Genomic DNA, 19117 nt, shown 5'->3' on the forward strand with positions numbered 1-19117 from the left:
CTGATACCTGATCCCATTGACACCTCATGATCACACAGGCTGGTGTGCTTCTTCCATGTGGGCTTTGTTGCTTCTGAGCTAGATGGCCACTTGTTTATCTTCAAGTCTTTAAGACCCCAGATGCTATATCTTTTAATAGCCGGGCACCAACAGCTTTCTTCACCACATTTGCTTAAGCACCCGCTTTGTCTTCAGTGATGGTTTGGGGAAGGTGACCATCATGGAATGTCAGTTTAATAGAACAAAGTGTTTTTGCATTGAGGGAGTACTTGAGATAAGATAGGTGGGATAAACAATCTGGAGGAGAAAGCAACTGGACTGATGGTTCCTGGGGGGGGCCATAGGAGAGGGACAGGTGAGGGAAAGGAAGTGGGTGTTAACAAACCTAGGGACAAGGGAGCAAGTGAACCAAAATCGATGGCAAGGAGGGTATAGGACAGTGGTTCTCAACCTTCCTAATGCTGCGACCCTTTCATACAGTTCCTCATGTTGTGGGGACCCCCAATCATAAAATTTTCGTTCCTACTTCATAACTGTAATTTTGCTACTGTTATGAATCAGGCGACCACTGTGAAAGGCTCGTTTGACCCCTCACAGCTTGAGATCTGCTGGTGTAGGCGGTCAGGTAAGGCTTGAGCAAGGGCTATGTAGCTGAGAGGAATTATTGAAACCCAAATGAAGGCTGAGCGTGATGGTGGGAGACTGTAACTCTTTAAGGGAGCTTAACAACAGCCTCATCTTTCTCTGGTCTTAATAGCTTGTGAGTTTGAGCCTATGAGCTTGTTGTTAGCCATTTGGTGTGTAGCCCACACTGCCCCCAGGATTCCTTCAGTCTTTCATTATTGTACTCTCACTCAACTGCATTAAAATATGTTTCCAAGTTTGAGATGCCAGTGACCTGAATCCGGAATACTGTGAATCTGTATCCTGAGACCTGAACACAGTGTTTAGTACATAATAATCAATAAACAGTTGCTAGATGATTGAATGCATGATACAGACGGCAGGTAGCATGTTATTCCATGCTTTAGTCTCCACCCAAGTTTGCGCTGCTCTAAGCTAAACCTTAACAGGAAACAGTATCAATAAAGTCACACAGAAGTGTCTCTCTATAAAGCAAAGTCAATCAAGTAAGACAAATATATTAACATGAATAAATATGCACATAACTAATTATCTCACTGACTTTCCTGGTGATAGGGCTATGTTGATATCTACTTCTCCCTTTAGTCTACTCTATCTTAATGTGTGTAATCTGTTTTGTCAAATTCATTATGTTTTTATGCCATTTCCTTAACAAGCCCCTCTACCTAATTTGCCTATCACTGATTGATTATGTAATATTCATTTACTATTTAAGTATTGTTATGAAGAGACTTTTTCTGAGTTTCTATTTCTGTGAACAATAAAACTTGCCAGGTGTTTACCTGTGTTTTCTCTCATGCTGGCTCCTTCTAATGTATATCCTTATCTCCTATTCCAGGCCCTTAACAACACAGGACTTGATGAATTAACTTACCTAGCTGGACTTCCACAGCCAACTTTTCCTGCATTCAAATCATTCCATGTGCAGCTTAGACAACTTTCCCATATTCAGTATCTTCAAGCCTTGAAGACTTGATTCCTTGTTTCACGCCATGTTATTCACAAACACCTTACAGTAATCTTATCTATCATGGCTGATCAAATTGCAACTCATTTACCCCCAATTTGTACCATTGAGCCAAAAATATTAACTCCTTTGCCAAACCCAAATCCTAAGTATTCCTTGCTCTTTCTTTTTCCATCACCCTTAACAACCAGCTTTTCCCCAACTCAGGTTGATTCTATCATCCACCTTTTTCTGGAGTCCATGCACTGCCCTCGAGCGCCCTGCCAGCATCACGGCTCTCACGATTATTGCCTTTCCCCGGGATTACGGAAACTACCTCCTGTCTACTCGCTCTCCTTTCAGGCTTGCTCTTCTCCAGGCTTCAAAGTGAAGCATGTCACTCTTTGTGCACGATGACTTCTGAGTGCTCCCAGAATAAACCCAGATCCTCACCATGCCCCACAGTGCTCCGTGATACGTGCAGCAGGCTTCTGTTCACAGGCTCCCTGCCCTTGCTCTCCCGATGGTTTGCAACGAGCAGCCCCTGGCTTTTCCCATAGGTCCTTTCAGTTTTCAATAAAAAACTCTTTCTGCAGAAGGTTTCGTTTCTGTCCACCAGGAGAGCAGGAATATGAGCTATTCTCCAGGATAGCTGCACCATCAAGTACAACTCCTCGTACCAATCATGCTTCCATATTACTTATTGGATTAATGAAATAACTCATATTTTTCAAGGATCTTCATTTGGGAGGATCTTCAAAACACTCAGAAAATGCACACTATGAAAAATTATGTGTAGATTTCAATTTTTTAAACAAAATCAACACATACTAGCTTGTTTTAACATGTACTAAAAAGATCTAGTTTGAGGCACTAAGGATCAGACATCAGTTTAAAAAGAGCTCCCATCATGAATTCTGCTAAAATTGAAGCAAGAACAACATAAATGTTAGAGTGAAGCTTAGGTGGAAGAATGGTAAAATCATTGCTATTTTATGAAAAGCATTTAGGGACAATGCCCACCCTCTCCTCCCCCCAATCTGGCAGTTTACACATGGATAATTCATTTTAAAAAGGGATGAGACAATGCTGACTATGAACAGCACAACCTGTGGCAGACCACCTAGATCAATTTGTGAGGAAATAATTAATCTTGTTCATGTCCTAACTCAAGAGGTTTGACAATTAAAAGTAGAAACAGTAGCCAACATATTAGACATCTCAATTGCTCACTGTACACAATTCTGGCTGAAAAATGAAAGTGGACCACACTGTTTGCTTGACGGGTGCCATGACTTGCCCCAGATCAACTACAGACAAGAGCAGAACTATCGATGGACATTTTACCCAACTAGCATCAAGATCCTGACACATTTCTTTGAAAAATTATAACAAGAAATGAAACATCGCTTTACCAATCTTGAAGACAAAGCACAACCAAAGCAATGGCTACCAAGAGGTGAAAGGGGTCCAGTCAAAGCAAAAGTAGACAGATCAAGAGCAAAGTCACAGCAGCGGTTTTTTTGAGACGTTCAAGGCCAAAGAACAGTAATACCTGTTTACTGTGAGTATTGTGAGAACATTAGCCCAAGTTTTAACAGAAAAATGCCCAGGAAAACTTTACCGGAGAGCCCTTCAACACAACTATGTTCCTGATCATTTCTCTGATCAAAAGGGGGTAATTTTGTAAAAGTTTTGATGGGATATCCTTAAGTATTCATCTTCCAGTTAGGATTTGGCTCCTTCTGATGACTTACATTATGTCCTACTCTTTTTTAAAATAGATATCAAAGTTTATTAGTGGTTACTAGGATCAGTATACAGAAAGTGGGGGGTGGAGGGTTGGGGTGATGGAAAAACTGCACGGACCATGGAATGGTACACTTGCAAACAGATTCTTGTCATTGCTGTCAGAAAGGCTTAAACCTGGAAATAACTGAACAGGCAAAAGTTGTGTGATAGATATACAAGGAGGCTTCTTCAAAAAGTTTGTGGGAATCTTCCATTACTTTCAAATTTATTTGCAGTCATCGCTGGGGCTATTTCTTGCTGATTTGTTTGCTCGCCTGCTCTTCCACCTGCATGGCCAGGCACAGTGCCTTCCTGAAACCTTGGCAGGCTGAGAGGTACTAGGTAAAGTAGGTGAGGGTGGACTCTACTTTGTTCTCAATGGTCTCCAGGCCATAGTCCCACTGCTTGGTCATCTCAGGAGAGCTTAAGTCAGGTTGGCCCTTGCTTTGAGCTGAAGAGGTGCAAGGAGTCTCGGGGAGAAGGCACCGCGCAAGAGGGGTATGGCACACGGTGGGGGAGGGGTGATTGCACCCCAGCCAGCCTGCTGTGTGCACCAGGGTCACCCCAAACTCCCCACCTGGGCGCGCCGACTACACAGTGCTCAGGCTGCGGGCGCTTCTCTGGCACCACACCCCATACACAGCAAGTAGGACCCATGCTATGACCATGTCCTGGTCTTAAAAGACCTCTAAAGGGCATCCATTCTTCTCAATCATGTTATATAAAAAAAAGAGACTGCATTAACATGGTTACATTCACAGGACTTTCATTTCTCTAGAGGTAGACTAAATTACTAATGTCATCATTTATAGCTGGAACTTAAAGAATTGTAATGACATCATAATGGTCATGAACTTAATGAAGCTTGAGAAATAAAGTTTATATTTTTTGTTTTTATCTTCCAGTTTCATTTTCCACACACCTTCTGAAGCCCTCTCATATAGGACACATAGTCCCATCTTTGCACATACATGTCTCCAATTTGAAGGACAGAATTCTTACTGAAACTCTGACGACTAATGGCTACTATTTACTTCACGATAAATCTCATACCACACAGAACAACTTCTAGTGAATTCTTCCTATCATCCCCTGATTTTATTCTTCACAACTGTTTGTGTCTAATATTTGTAACATTTTTCAAGCTATTGTGGGAACCAGGACCTGGGAAGGAAGTGCATGCGGACAAATTTTCTAGCCTCAGATTAAAGAAACCTGGAAGGCCAGGATTCTGGGTGGGGGGAGGCCTTCACATTTGTGAGTTGGAAAAGTGTCCAAGTCACATTCTCCTAGTGAAGACTCCCGTCCACAACATGCTCCCATAATAGTGCTCCGTTAAAGTGACCTCCAACAAGGACGTGGCTGATTGCTACCTGACCGGCAGCCGTATCAACAGAAGCAGACGAACTGCAATTGCTCCCCTGCTCAGAGGACAGCCAGTCCCCCTTAACTGCACCCAACATGGCGTTAGGTTACTACCCAATGCACTCAGGGGCCTCTGGGGTTAAGAAACTGCCCACTTTGTTACGTAAGTGGTTTGTTACATAGGGGGGCCTGCGTGCCCCTAGATTATGTAAGTTGGTGTAAGAATACTTTCTTTCCCACTTGGTCCTGGCATCATGAAGGACATAAGCACCCCAACACTTTTGTCTGCCTCTTAATTTCTTCCCTGCAATTACATATCATCCCTTAGGACCCATCTGGATGTGGGCTGCATCCCATAAACTATTCTCCTTATTTTGCAATAAATCATTTTATTAGGGGCTCGTACAATTCTTATCACATCCATTGTGTCAAGCACATTTGTACATTTGTTGCCATAGTCATTCTCAAAACATTTTTTTTTCTACTTGAGCCTTTGGTATCAGCTTCTCATTTTTTCTCCTCCCTCACCCTCCCTCCCTCATGAACCCTTGATAATTTATAAACTATTATTATTTTTTCATGTCGTACACTAACCAATGTCTCCCTTTACCCACTTTTCTGTTGTCCATCCCCCTGGGAGGGGGTTATAGGCACATCATTGTGATCAGTACCCCTTTCTATGCCCTACCTTCCCATTCCCCTCCTACATGGCTACTCTCATTATTGGTCCCAGGGGTTTATCTGTCCTGGATTCTCTGTGTTTCCAGCTTTTATCTGTACCTGTGTACATGCTCTGGTCTACCCAGATTTGTAAGGTAGAATTGGGGTCATGATAGTGGGGGGGAGGAAGCATTAAAGAACTATAGGAGAGATGTATGTTTCATCGGTGCTATACTGCACCTTGGCTAGCCCGTCTCCTCCCAGCCACCCGTCTGTAAGGGGGTGTCCAATTGCCTACAGACTGGATTTGGGTCTCTACTCCGCATTGCCCCCCGCCCTCCCATTTACAATGCCATGAATTTTTGTTCTGGGTCTTTGATACCTAATACTTGATCCCATTGACACCTCATGATCACACAGACTGGTGTGCTTCTTCCATGTGGGCTTTGTTGCTTCTCAGCTAGATGGCTGCTTGTTTATCTTCAAGCCTTTAAGAACCCAGACACTCTATCTTATGATAGTCGGGCACCATCAGCTTTATTCGCCACATTTGCTTATGCACCCATTTGTCTTCAGTGATCGTGTGGGGAAGGTGAACATCTCAGAATGCTGGATTATTAGAACAAAGTGTTCTTGTGTTGAGGGAGTATTTGAGTAGAGGCCCAATTTCCATCTGCTTCCTTAACACTAAACCTATAAATATATGTACATAGATCTATTCCCCCCCAGAAATGTCAGTCTTATTGTTTTCTCCTCCGGATTGTTTATCCCCCCTAACTTATCTAGATAGACATACATAGATAATAGTATGCACAAAAACAAGACAGAGCAAACAAAGCCACAAAAGAAAATACAATAACAACAACAATAACAAAAACCAACATCAACAACAAAAAAGCCTGTAAATAGTTCAAGGTCTGTTTGTTGACATTTACAAGTGTTTTCCAGTCGAGTCTGATAGGGTGCCAGGCCCTGGCCCCATAGTCTATTTTTGGTGTTCCCTGGGGACTTCATTGCTTCATTATTCCTTCTTGCTGTTCTATTGCACGCCCTTAGTGTTTTGCCTCGGTGTGGTGGGGTCAGGTCGGGCACAATTCCCGCACCGTGTCTCCAGTGTTGTCCCTGGTAGCGCTATGGATCAGTGAGGGACGTGGTGTTTCGTGGTGGGGCCTGGTCCTCTCTGTGCATTGGCTTCTCTGAGTGGGAATCTCGTCCTCAGGCCTTGGTGGCCAGGATGTGCTCCACTCTCCCCCTCCCCCTTCATTTGGTCCCGTGTGCTCTGATCAGACGTGACCCTCTCCCTGAGCTGTAGCTTCAGTGCTGTCCTCTGAAGTGAATTCTTCTGGGGGGGGAAGGGGGGGCTGTCCATGGAGTTGGGGTTGGGGGCCGGCCCCTCAGGCCTCTCTATTGCTTCCCTGCTTCATGCCAGTGTGCTGCATTCATGTCTTGGAGCATCGGGTTGAAGTCTGGTCCCTCTTTCCCTGGTCGCCACCTCCTCTCCCACACTATTCTATTTTTTATTTTCCAAGAAATATTTTATACAAATATTGTGCTGTATGATCAGAAAACTAATGTTGAGCATTTTTCACTGGCATCCAATGGATGTCTTATACCTAAGTACCTACAGGAGGTTAATACATTCTGATAATATTTTTTAAAAGCAAAAAAAAAAACAAAAAACCAACTACAGGTTGTAATTCCAAAATAAGTGTGGGAAGGGAGAGGGAACCTAGATTCCATGAGTACTGACTGTAGCAAGATAGGGAAAGCGATAGAACCTGGGTTAACAGTCAGGGCTGCAGGAAATGAAGTGGGTATGGGAGATGGTCAAAACCATCCCTCTCAACTCATTTATTAGTGTTATTTTTACAAACTAACTACCACTAAGTCACTTCTGACTAATAGTGACTCTATTTTTAAAATGTGTTCTCTTTTTGGAACAATGAATAAATGGTAAAATTGCCCATAAAATCTGGCTACTAAAAAAGATTTTTATTTTAGCTGATGTTAACATTTTAAGGTCTCGAGCAGTCACGTTAGTGAAAGGAGGGCATCCGGAAGGGGAAACATGTACATCTATTTCACCACAAAGATTTCACCGTGACATCGTTAAACAAATGTTTTAACACTGATTTCCCACACAAGCCTCATAGTTTCTATCTCCCCCAAATTGTTGTTGTATTCTCCAGATAGCCTCAATGTACACATTTTATATTCTTTCTCTCCGGAGTCCCTGGGTGGCGCAAATGGTTTATTCTTGGCCACCAATCAAAAGGTGAGTGATTCAGAGCCACCAGTGGCATGACAAACGGCAGGCCTGGGGATTGCATCCACAGGTTATAACCCAACATACCCCGTGGAGCTCCCTTCTCCTCTGTAACCGGGGGTCATCGTGAGCTGGAAGTAGCCCAACAGCAGCAGGTTTGGTTTGGTTTGGATGTTTCTTTTAGATAATGGAGACCATAACCTCAAAGTCCAATCGGGCTACTGCCTGCTGCCAATGCTCATACTTTGTATTTGCATTTATATTGCCTATTGTCATTAAGAGCATTTACTCTGGGGTCCATGTCCCTGGGATTTTATTCCCAACCCTACCACATAGCTATAGCATTTTAGGAACATTACTTACCTTCTCTGTGCCTTAGCTTCTTCAGGTAGAAAAATGCGAGCTTTAGATGATCTCATAGGTTTGTGTTAACAAACATGTTAGTACACATACGATACTTAACAGAAACTTAAGACTGAAAACCTAACTCGCCGCCACGGAGTCAACGCTGACTCTTCGTGACCCTGCAGGGCAGGGTAGAACTGCCTCTGTGGGTTTCCGCGGCTTTCACTCCTTCCGGGAGCTTAAAAAGCCTCACCTTTCTCCTGAGGCGCAGCTGGTGGCTTCAAACGGCCGACCTTGTGGTTAGCAGTCAAATGTGTAACCACCCCCCCACGCCCCACCGGAGCTCCTTAATAAGTGCTCAGTGCTCAATGAGTGCTAGCTATCAGCCTTCCTATTCAGTTCCTTTGACTTCTTTTCCCACCACATTCTTTCCGACTGAGTACTCACAGGGTTAGAATGCAGCACGGTGAAGAACTCGGGGCTGATGAGAAACTTCACCGGGGGAGACTGTAACAGCAACGTGAGCCTGGATCTGGAGGGAGAGTGGGGCAGGACGTTCTCCCGTCGGAAATCTAGATGGGGGGACAGAGCACAGGGCACTCAGAGGAGTCTTTCCACACTGGTATCTCTAGTCACTCTGGAATAATGAAAACAGAGCCAAAGAACTATTTATGCCATCTACTATGCTTAAAACTTCAAAACATTGTTGTTGCTTTTCCTCCAGGGTCAACGAGACATAACAACCTGACTGCTTTTGTTGTTATGTGCCATTGAGTTGATTTCATTCAGCTCACAGTGCACCAGCACCACCCCCATCCCCATCCCCCGCCACCCCCTGCCCCCGCGACAGAGTCGAAGTCCCTCATAGGGTTCTCAAGGGTGCAACCTGAACAGCAGCAAACTGCCGCATCTTTCTCCCGTGGCATGGCTAGTGGACTTGAGCCATCAGTCTCTCAGTTAGCAGCCCAGTGGCAGACCACCGTACCACTGCATCACCAGGGCTCCCTACGTTGAGCCACTAACCTAAACCAAATCCAAACCCACTGACAGCACGTCAAGCATGACTCCTATCAACCCTACAGAACAAAGGAGAATTGCTTGTGAGCGTTTCTGACACTACCCGTCTTTACAGGAGTAGATGTTTGTCCTAAAGAGCAGCTGGAGGGTTTGAGCCTCCAACCTTGCAGTCAACAGCCCAATGAAAGCCACGGGGGCTCTTTAATTATGTTATTATGGGGCTGAATAATTCTTTTAGTCACTGTTAACATTTTAATTCATATAATTTTTAATGGATTAAGTTCTTTTTCCACTGTTTCATACCCTGAGATTAAAATCAGTTATATTCTATTTGGTTTTGTGACTCTTTTCTTACTAGTAATGAAAAGGTCAAGGATGAGACAAGGTCTCTGGTGAATTCTACATTTGCAGTTGGCTCACCAGTTCTCACTAAAGACCTATAGTTCTGCCAAAGAAAAGCCTTCATTTCCTGGAAATCCTGACTTTCCTTCCACTCACATGAGATTGAAAAAATAAACATGCAAACTAACCCAAAGGCTCTCACCTGCGCTGGCTTGTTGAAAGTCGGCCTCTTCCCCTGCCCCATCGAGAGCACTGGCATTTTCCTCAGGCGGCTCGTTCGTCATGGTTCTGCGGATGCTCTGATATCTACAATCATGACCCTAGAGTTACATTCCAGACACTCTAAAACGTGGAACACAATCCCTCCGAACCCAGAAGTGTTCCCTGTCTTTTCAATTCAATTGTATCCACCCCACAACACCCCACTCCTTCACATCTGGGTCATCAGTGGTCTGGAAAAAAAAGCATTGCTTTACATTTCTTTTTGCCATTGTTGATGGAACATTTTCTTTAAGCCCAATACAAACATTGCTAGCTTGAACAGAAGAAAACAAAACCCCAATGTTATTATGCTCCATAGCAATTAGTTCTTGAAAGGAAAAAGCAGAGTTAAAAAACTTAGGTTTTTAAGATGTGCCACAAATGGAAGATTCTAGAGATGCTAAAAGCTACTTGGATTCAAATAATGAATGTGTATGTTCTGTTCTTCCAAAAAAACAATGCCTTGGCTTGACTACAGGGGATATCAGTACTTGTGCTGTCCCCCCACCCCCCAAAAAGGGCAAAAATGAACCAAACAACAAAAACTCCTGCCACTGAGTCGATTCTGACTTTCCGTGACCCTGCAGGAAAGAGTAAAATCTTCCCCCATGGGTTTCCAAGACTAAATGTTTATGGGAGCAGAAGACTTCCTCTTTCTCCCATGGGGCAGCTGGTGGATTTGAATTGCTACCCTTCAAGTTAGCAACCCCATGGGCTCCAGTTTCCAAACAAGGTGTCTATATGTTTGTGTGTTGTTTTCTGTCCAAGAGAAGTTCAATGAAAGCTATGAATCGAAAAAGGGTAAAAAAGGGTAACAGCTACAACAGAACACCAGGGCACCAGACACAACCAGCTTCTCAACTTTGTGCCACGGAAAACTGGCCCAACCCTAAAACAGAGCAGCAACAGGAAGGGGCCCATCCTCACCGCCGGTTCAGCTGCTCCATTTGCTGGATGGAGCTGGATCTCTGAAGCATCTGTGGGGCTGGGGGAGCTGTGGGCCGCTGCCACGTCGTGGTTCTGTTCACGTGGTCCACATAGAAGACCCTCCCGTGGCTGTCGATGCGTGCCTCCCAGTCTAAACGACAGTAATGCACAAGGCATCTTAATTAGAAGGAGGAGCGGAGGCTTTTGACGTAGCTTATTCATTCAGTGTCTGTTTTCTTTCTCTGACATGCTATTAATCGGGGCTAACAACATAGATCTCACTGCTTAATCCACCAATTCCCTAGTCCACTCCAGAATCCTTTGTGGCCCTTAATCAAGCAAATTCTGGATGCATAAATTAACTGGTTGCTGTCAAGTTGATTCTAATTCATGGCGACCCCAAGTGTATCTAACACAAATCCCTTAAAGAAATCTCTGAATGCACAGAATCTCTTTCAAATTCACAGAATGCTAATTTTTCTTATATGAACATCAGCAGTAAAATGATGACCAATTGGTTTCGTAATATTTTAATTATGTATTTTCATCAAAATTGGTATTGAGGTTTATTTTTACTAACCAGTGTTTTTTTGTTTTTACCCTCTGTGCATTTTATTCCTAGAGTAGATGAGAAACTCATAGCTTGGAACATGCACATTTATTTATGCACTCTCTTAACAAATACAGCCTTCAAAACAAAGGTACCTAATGAGAGCTCAGTGATCACATAATATCATTATCTATAAGCTTTCACTGGCACTTTGCCAAAGATGAAATGATTTTCAGAGAATGGGGAATTTCTTGCCTCTGATGTCAAATAAATACAATGCTTTAGATGATTATTTGCTTTTATGTTTAAGCAATCAAATTAATAAAGTGTGTGAATCTTAGTAGACAAATATATACACCCATGGTCATCAAAAACAGAACACAGACGGGTGTTGGAGCCAAGCATCTCCCCTCTGTGACTGCGTGAAAGGCTGTTTCCCTACTGAAATTCACAAAGCAAGAGCTACTCTTTTCCAAAGGCAAAATATTGGAACTTGTTGCAGCCGGGGAAGATAACTGACACAATAAAGATAGGAAAATAGCAGAGGCCTATTCTTTAAGCAGGAAAGCTCTTTATAACTTTCTATTTCTTTGTAAATCACATTTTTTAGAAAACCACCTGTCTTTTGAGCAACTCGATGATCTGGAAAGCTTGCATGTGATCACATGAGTCAACCAATGGTAAACTGTGAGTCCAACAATAGGGAGGAGAAGGGTGGTCTGCCTTCTCCTGTCCATCGTTGGCATTTGCCCTGGAAGTGCGCTGAGCAGGTATGACAACTAAGCTCCTCGGGTTGCAAAGAGATGCATAGTAGATACCAGTCCATGCCAGCTCCTCAGAGGTGGCCAATGAGACCATCGTGGCAAGCTGCCTCCATATGCCATGCAAAGGGCTCTCTGCTGATTAAAGCACCTTGTAACTCATGAGAAATGGTGAGAAAAAAGCTGGGCTGAGGAATAGCACTGCAGAAACCACACACAACTCAATGTCACCTCCCCCCCAGAGTAGGGGTCCTCAAACTTTTTAAACAGGGGGCCAGTTCACTGTCCCTCAGACCCATTGGAGGGCCGGACTATAGTTTAAAAAAACAAACAACTATGAACAAATTCCTATGCACACTGCACATATCTTATTTTGAAAGAAAAAACAAATGGGGCAAAAACACCTGGCGGGCCAGATAAATTTCCTCGAGCAGGCCATAGTTTGAGGACGCCTACCCCAGAGTAACAGACTCACAGGGGACCTGTCGGTCGATCATGAGTCCATTGAGCAGAGCTACAGTTCCAGCATTGGCTGTTTCTGCAAGTCCATGTGGTCGGCCTGTGAGATGCTGACAAATGGTGAGTGCTTCAAAGCATCTTCAGAAATCATTAATCCCAATCCTTAGATCTCTTCCATTGCCGTCTTCTACTTCCTGCACACATTGCCCTGCCCCGCTTGTCCTCCACATCACATTCCTTTCTCACCAGAGCTAGGATATGTCAAGCATGTACTCCATGTCCAAATTCAACACTTAAGAAAACAAATGGCCAGTCTTTCCCCCAAGGCAGTCTGCAGTAGCATACAGTTAAGAATGTAGGGCAGGTCAACCAGGGATACAGCAGAACAGAGACCAACCAAGGGCAACAGAAAGAGGAGCTGCTGCCAAGCTGCAGAGATAAGGTTATTGCTAACATGTGGCTCTAAATCATCTGGCAGTCAAGGCAGGAAAGAAAACACATGGTTGCAAACTTTCCATTTCTGACAAAGAAAAGTAAGACAAAATATCTTCAGAGATAGAAATTTTCCTGGAACTTACTAAAGAATTTACCACAAGAAACATTTATGTCGTCTGTAGAGGGTCATTTGGGTAGCAAAATAAGGGGGGTGCAGCGGGGGGGGGGGTAGGGGGAGAATCTCCAAATGTATTCACAACTATATCCTCCCCCCCAACTAAACCCTTGTTGCTCTTGGGTTGATTCCAACTCATAGTGACCCCATGCGTTAGAGAGCAGAACTACACCACACGACGTTTTCAGCTGTCATCTTTCAGGACATGGATTGCCAGGCCTTCCCCCCTGGTGCCCTGAGCCGATGTGATGTGTAATCAATGAACACACAGTTGTAAGTGACGTAATACCATCATAACAAACAGATCTTGCCTTTACCTCTCCTAGAGCCAGGAGTAACTTTAATCTGTAGTTCAATAAAGGCAGTGCTGTGTGCAATGAGAATAAAAAAAACAAGGCCCTAAACTTGGCTTTAGAGCTCTAGCCAATATCATGGCTCCAAATTAAGGTTGGTACTAAGTGTACCGCATAGACGTCTCTATAAAGAGACATCCTACATTCTGGTTTCACACAGATGCATGACATCGAGTGAGGAAAGACTGTCATACCGGAGGCTTATGATTCATAAAATCATGTCACTGTTACCAGAGCATAAATACTCTTCCATCCATGAATCGGCAGTAGGTGTCCCTGCAGCAAAGTAAGCCCCCGCCTCCCCAGCTCTCTCCAGCAAAGTGACTTTAACATGATGAGGGGGTGAGGGGAGTGGTCACTTGCTTTAACAATATTGTATGTCTTTATGCAGAAGTCCCCGGTGGTATAAATGGTTAACACATTTGGCTGCCCACCAAAAGGTTGGAGGTTGGATTCACCCAAAGGCATGTTGGAAGACAGATCTTCCCCCCAAAATTGTCACTGAAAACTCTTCAGGAGCACAGTTCTACTCTGAGACACATGGGGTCACCACAAGCCACAACAACTCAAGAGCAAGCAGTTTGGTTTTTTTAATAATTCTTTGCAATAGGTTTTATATTTTAAGGAGCCCTGCTGGCGTCATGGTTACACGTTGGGCAGCTAACCAACAGAGTCAGCACTTCAAAACCACCAGCAGCTTCACAGGAGAAAGAGGAAGCTTTCTACTCCCAGAAAGAGCCACAACCTCGGGAACTCAAGCTATGCCCTGTTCTATAGGGTTGACTTGGAGTGACTGATGGCAGAAAGCAGTTACGTTTTCAGGAGCTTTGGTGGCACACTGGTTACAGCGATTAGTGGTTACGACCCACCAGCTTCTGGGCAGGAAAGAGGCGTGGCAGTCTGCTTCTCGAAAGGCTCACGCCCTTGGAAACCAACCGGGCACTTCTCTGTCTACAAGCCGCTTCTGAGTCAGACTCATGTCGATGGCAACAGAGTTTAGGTGTTCTATTTTGCTTTTTTAAACAGGCTTGGTTTATTCTCAATATAAAAAAAAGAAAATGAGTTGTAATCGATATATTTTTTTTTGAAAAAGAAAAAAACTAACAAACTAGTTGCTAAGGCTGCTTACGTAAACCAAAACCTCGTGGGATTTACTTTCTTGGTTTGAAGATTCAGGGTTATGGTTTCATGGGGCATTCAGGTGCAGTTAATTGGTCTAATAATGCATTTAGTGCTTCCGTTTTACCTCCCAGCTCTTTGTAGAGTGCCTGAGGGCTTACAGAGGGCAGTGGCCCATCCAAGACACAATTGGTCTCTTTTCCCTAGAACAGGAGTGAGTTAGTTAATTGTGCCAGCCTGGCTAATAATCACATGTGGGGCTAATTGAAAGGCGGAGGGATAAATGGGTGGTGAGCCTCGCCTTTCTAGTTCTCGGGTCTCTTGTTTTGTGATGGTTGCACGGGGTGCAGCTGCCTTAGCAGTTCCCTGCTTCAGCTTGCAAGATTGACTTCCTACAAGACATCCCCAAGGAGAAGCCGCATGGATCTATCCCAATGCAGCCCTGGGTGCTGGAGCAACCGTGTGGAGACCCCTGCTAGTGCTGAGATGCTTATTCGTTTACTGACTCAGCTTTCCTCCTGCAGTCGGCATCATTGCCTCTGTTTTGTGAGGTGGAGGACTTTGTGGACTGGTGTTGGGTTAATGGGTTAATGTTGGACTTGTGGGCTTGGGCAGCATTGGGTTGGGATGTTTTCGTGATGCACCTTTTCTTTACATAAAACTCTCTTATACATGAGTTGCTGTGGATTTGTTTCTCCAAAGTACCTAGACTAATACAAGGAGTGTCAAACTAGTGGCCGTGGGCCGGATGCGGCCCCCAAGGTAATTTTTTGTGGCCCACATGCTCTGAAATAAAATGAAAGTAGAAAAAATTGTTATGCAGAAAATAGCTCTTAGGGGAGATTGAGGCAATACCGTACACACAATTCCCTCATTACATTTTATTTCAGAGCATTGTGGGCCACAAAAAATTACCTCAGGGGCCGCATGCAGCCCGTGGGCCGCCAGTTTGACACCCCGCCCTAGAACAACAGAGGAAGAAGGGCAGACAGGAATGGGAGGAAGATATGAATCTCGTGGCTAATTGCCTCCATGAGCAACTGCCCCCTGTGCTATGAGACAAGAAGAGCGGGAGGGTGCCCAGCCACCAGCACTAAACACTTTGATCAACGCTCTATAGAATTATGATCAAAAGGGGTGGAAAAAGAACAGAATCCAAAATTCCCAGGCACTGTTGACTTCCTAGAGCTGTAAGGCTCAAAGAACCCTTGAAATTACCACCGAGAGGATCTTTAAACCCTAAACAAAACAAAAAAATTCCCCGAAGTCTTCTAAAACCCAAACAATAGCCTAGTAACAAACATCTCCCTTGAGAATTATGCTCAAGAGCCGTCTCACTCACTCACCACTATTGAGTCAATTCCGACTCAACAGAGACTCTACAGCGCAGGGTGGAACTGCTCCTGTGGGTTTCTGAGGCTGTACCTCTGCACAGGCATTGAAAACCTCATCTTTCTCTTGAGGAGCAGTGGACCTTGCAGTTAGCAGCCCAGCTCGTAACCACAACACAACCCGGGCTCCTTATAAGAACTATCTATCTACATGGGCTCAAACTGACATCCGGAAGTCAAAAACTAAATAGGAACCCGAAGAGGGCAGTGAATGCATGCCAATGGGAAAAGGAAACCCAGAAGAGAGAATGGGAATGATTTCACAACTGGAAGAACATAATCAATGACTATCTGATACATGTAGAAATTATCACATGTTTTGCTGTGAAGAGTCTCAACGACAAATAAATTTTTTAAAGCAAGCATATTCTCACTTCCCAACATCAAAATTTGTTTTAGAAAGGACATGTTGAAATAGGGCAGGATAAATCAGAACACTTAGCAGTTATCTTCTTATCTTGCCCCTTTATAAAACAGTGTCTAGCCTCAAATTCGATCTTGCAGTCTGGCTAGACCAGAGGAGGTACACTGGTACAGATAGGAAATGAAAAGACAGGGAATCCAGTACGGATGAGCCCTATAGGACCAGTGGTGTGAGTGGCAAAACAGGGAGGGTAAAGGGAGAATGGGTAGGAAAGAGGGAACCGATTACATGGAACTGTGTGTGACCTCCTCCCTGGGGGACAGACAACCGAAAAGTGGATGAAGGGAGACGTCGGACAGGGCAAGATATGACAAAATACCCATTTATAAACTATCAAGGGCTCATGAGGGAGGGGGGAGCAGGGAGGGAGGGGAAAAATGAGGACCTAATGTCGGGGGTTTAAGTGGAGAGAAAATGTTTTGAGAAATGATGTACAAATGCACTTTACACAATTGATGTGTGTATGGATTGGGATAACAGTTGTATGAGCCCCTAATAAAATGTTAAAAACATACACACAAAAAAAGTGTCTAGCAAGACAGATAGCAATGAAGTGTGTGTGTGTGTGCGCGCGCGCGTGCGCCCGTGTTTTACCAAACTAAAAGGTAAAAGCTCTGGTTTGGGATCACAGCTTTGCCACAACTTTACTACATGACACCAAACTAGTTATTACACCTCTGTGGACCACAGTTTCGGCACCTGAAAAATCAGGGGGCAACAGTAAACATTTGCTGAAGTTCCTTCCGGTTCTAAAATTCTATGAATCATTGAGACGACGGCCAGGGAATGCACTAAAAAGGAGGCTCAGCAAGGACCAATCAACATCCTGGAAAGGTCTTACAGAAAATCTAGGCCAGATTTTACAAACTAAACTCTAACTAATTAAGCCTATTGAAGGTAATGACTTTGGGCTCTGGAAACACGGCAGTTCCATTCTGTACATTCTGGGTAGCCTCCACATCAACTTTCACTCAAATACAGAGTTTCAAGTGGATCAGTTTCGATGTGGAACATGACCATTCAGAGAGCTGTTTCTCAAGGTGTGGACTCACACAACATGGATTGGCTACACTTTGAGAATCAAGAAACACTTGCCAATTCCTAAAGTTCTTCCATGGGTCTTTGGCCTCAGACCCTCCGAGGCGTGGATTCTGTTTTCTACATTCTTAGCAGGCCTCCTGGGTGATTCTTGCACACACTGACATTTGAAAGGCACTGACCTGCACATAAGATCACCAAAGCTAATGTTCCAGAAAACTCCTGGAGCTAATGCTGACTTCTCAGCGTTGTGAGGTTCACGTTGACAAAGAGCCAAACTTCAGCCTATACGCTGCAAACTAAAATCTTCATGAAGCCCTAAACCTCAACCATAAATAATAATATTGTTTAAATAATTTACAAGTTGATTCCAGCTGACAGCGAACCCCTGTGTGCCAGAGCAGAGCTGTGCTCCATGGGGTGATTAATGGCTGGTTGTGCAGAAGGAGATTCCCCAGGCACTTTTTCCTCCACGCACTTCTGAGCCGACTCCAACCTCCAACTCTTTGGTTAGACGCAGAGCCCATTAACCATTTGCACAACCATAGTGTTAGGAGAGATCACTGCTGCTAAAGTGGAAGGCCCCCGATGCGATGTGGATTGACACAGTGGCTGCAGCAAAGGGCTCACGCACGAGCACAATTGTGAGCGTGGTGCAGGGCTGGGAGACGACGTTTCGTTCTCTCGCACATAGGGTCACCTGCTGTCGGAGCCTACTCAAAGGCGCCAAACAACAGCAGGACTCCCACCTACAAATCCCACTGACGTCCAGCCTGATCTGACTCACGCAACCTTCTAAGACAGAGTTGAACTCCTTCGGAGAGTTTCCAAGGCGACAAGACTTCCCCAGAGCAGAAAATCTCATCATTCTCCCAGGGAATGGCTGATGTGTTCAGAAAGTGCCAATCCTTCCGTTCGCAGCCCCACCCTTAACCTACCGTGTCACTAGGCCTCCTCTTCAAGGATAAATCACCCAGTGCCATGCAGTGACTGACCACTCAGGGAGCACTGCTCCTGGTGGTTTCCGGGGCTGTACAGCGTTACCAGAGCACAACGTCTCCTCGCTCTCTCAAGGAGTGGCTGCTGGGTTTCAACCTGATTTTGTGGTTCATAGCTTAGCGCTTAACACCCACTCAGGGCCACTGGGTAGATTCATAGCCACTCCTAGCAACTCTGGGGTTTGCGAGGCTGTAGCTCTTTACCGGAGTGCATAGCCTCATCTTGCTGCTGGCTGTGAACTGCTGACTTGATGGCCAGGAGTCCAAGGCTTACCAGACAGGGCCACCATCTGCACCATAAAGGGAAGTCCAAGAGCCAAACTACCTCAAGGCCAATTCACAACACTGATCTCCTAGGCCAGGTACACAAGGTCAAGGCCTGAAAATAACTGTAGGTCTGTTTATCAAAATAGTCACAGGATTGTGATACCACGAAGGAATGTACTCTCTGGGGTGGAACACGAGTTTTATGATACAGGGCAGTGTTTAAAAGAGGATTTTTTTTTTTTTAACCATTCAAGGAGCTGAGATTCCATAATGTTAAAAGAAAGTCCAGTGAATCTACTACTTGAGGACTCAAGGGGTGGGGGATTCGTGATTGGAAGGGGACATGTGGAAGAAGCCTAAGGTGCTGGGGATGTGTTTCTGGCCCACGGCTGAATTCAGTTACAGCATTGACAACCTAAGGTGCTCTCTTCCGAGTTGTTGCTATAGGGTGCTTGAGTCAATTCCTCTTCACAGTGACCCCCTGGGACAGAGCAGAATCACCCTGCAGGGTTTTCAAGGTCTCAATCACAACAGAAGCAAGTTTCCCACCGCTGCTCTGGGGGTGGGCTGGAACTGCTGACC

General features: G+C 44.6%; 1 protein-coding gene across 3 annotated transcripts in view; it reads right to left on the minus strand.

The window, feature by feature from the left end:
- Window positions 1-19117, minus strand: part of HECW2 (HECT, C2 and WW domain containing E3 ubiquitin protein ligase 2) — a 457170-nt gene that overhangs the window by 125255 nt on the left and 312798 nt on the right. For all 3 annotated transcript variants that reach the window (XM_045294741.1, XM_004701507.3, XM_045294743.1), the window contains 3 exons: window positions 10566-10716; window positions 9580-9683; window positions 8466-8590 (listed from right to left, as the gene is read on the minus strand). In XM_045294741.1, coding sequence (XP_045150676.1) covers window positions 8466-8590; window positions 9580-9683; window positions 10566-10716 — 380 coding nt within the window. The remainder of the gene's footprint in view (window positions 1-8465; window positions 8591-9579; window positions 9684-10565; window positions 10717-19117) is intronic.

Source organism: Echinops telfairi, unplaced genomic scaffold (assembly GCF_000313985.2).
Source record: "Echinops telfairi isolate 266 unplaced genomic scaffold, ASM31398v2 ScPeMD7_3;HRSCAF=10, whole genome shotgun sequence".
NCBI classification, from domain to species: domain Eukaryota; kingdom Metazoa; phylum Chordata; class Mammalia; order Afrosoricida; family Tenrecidae; genus Echinops; species Echinops telfairi.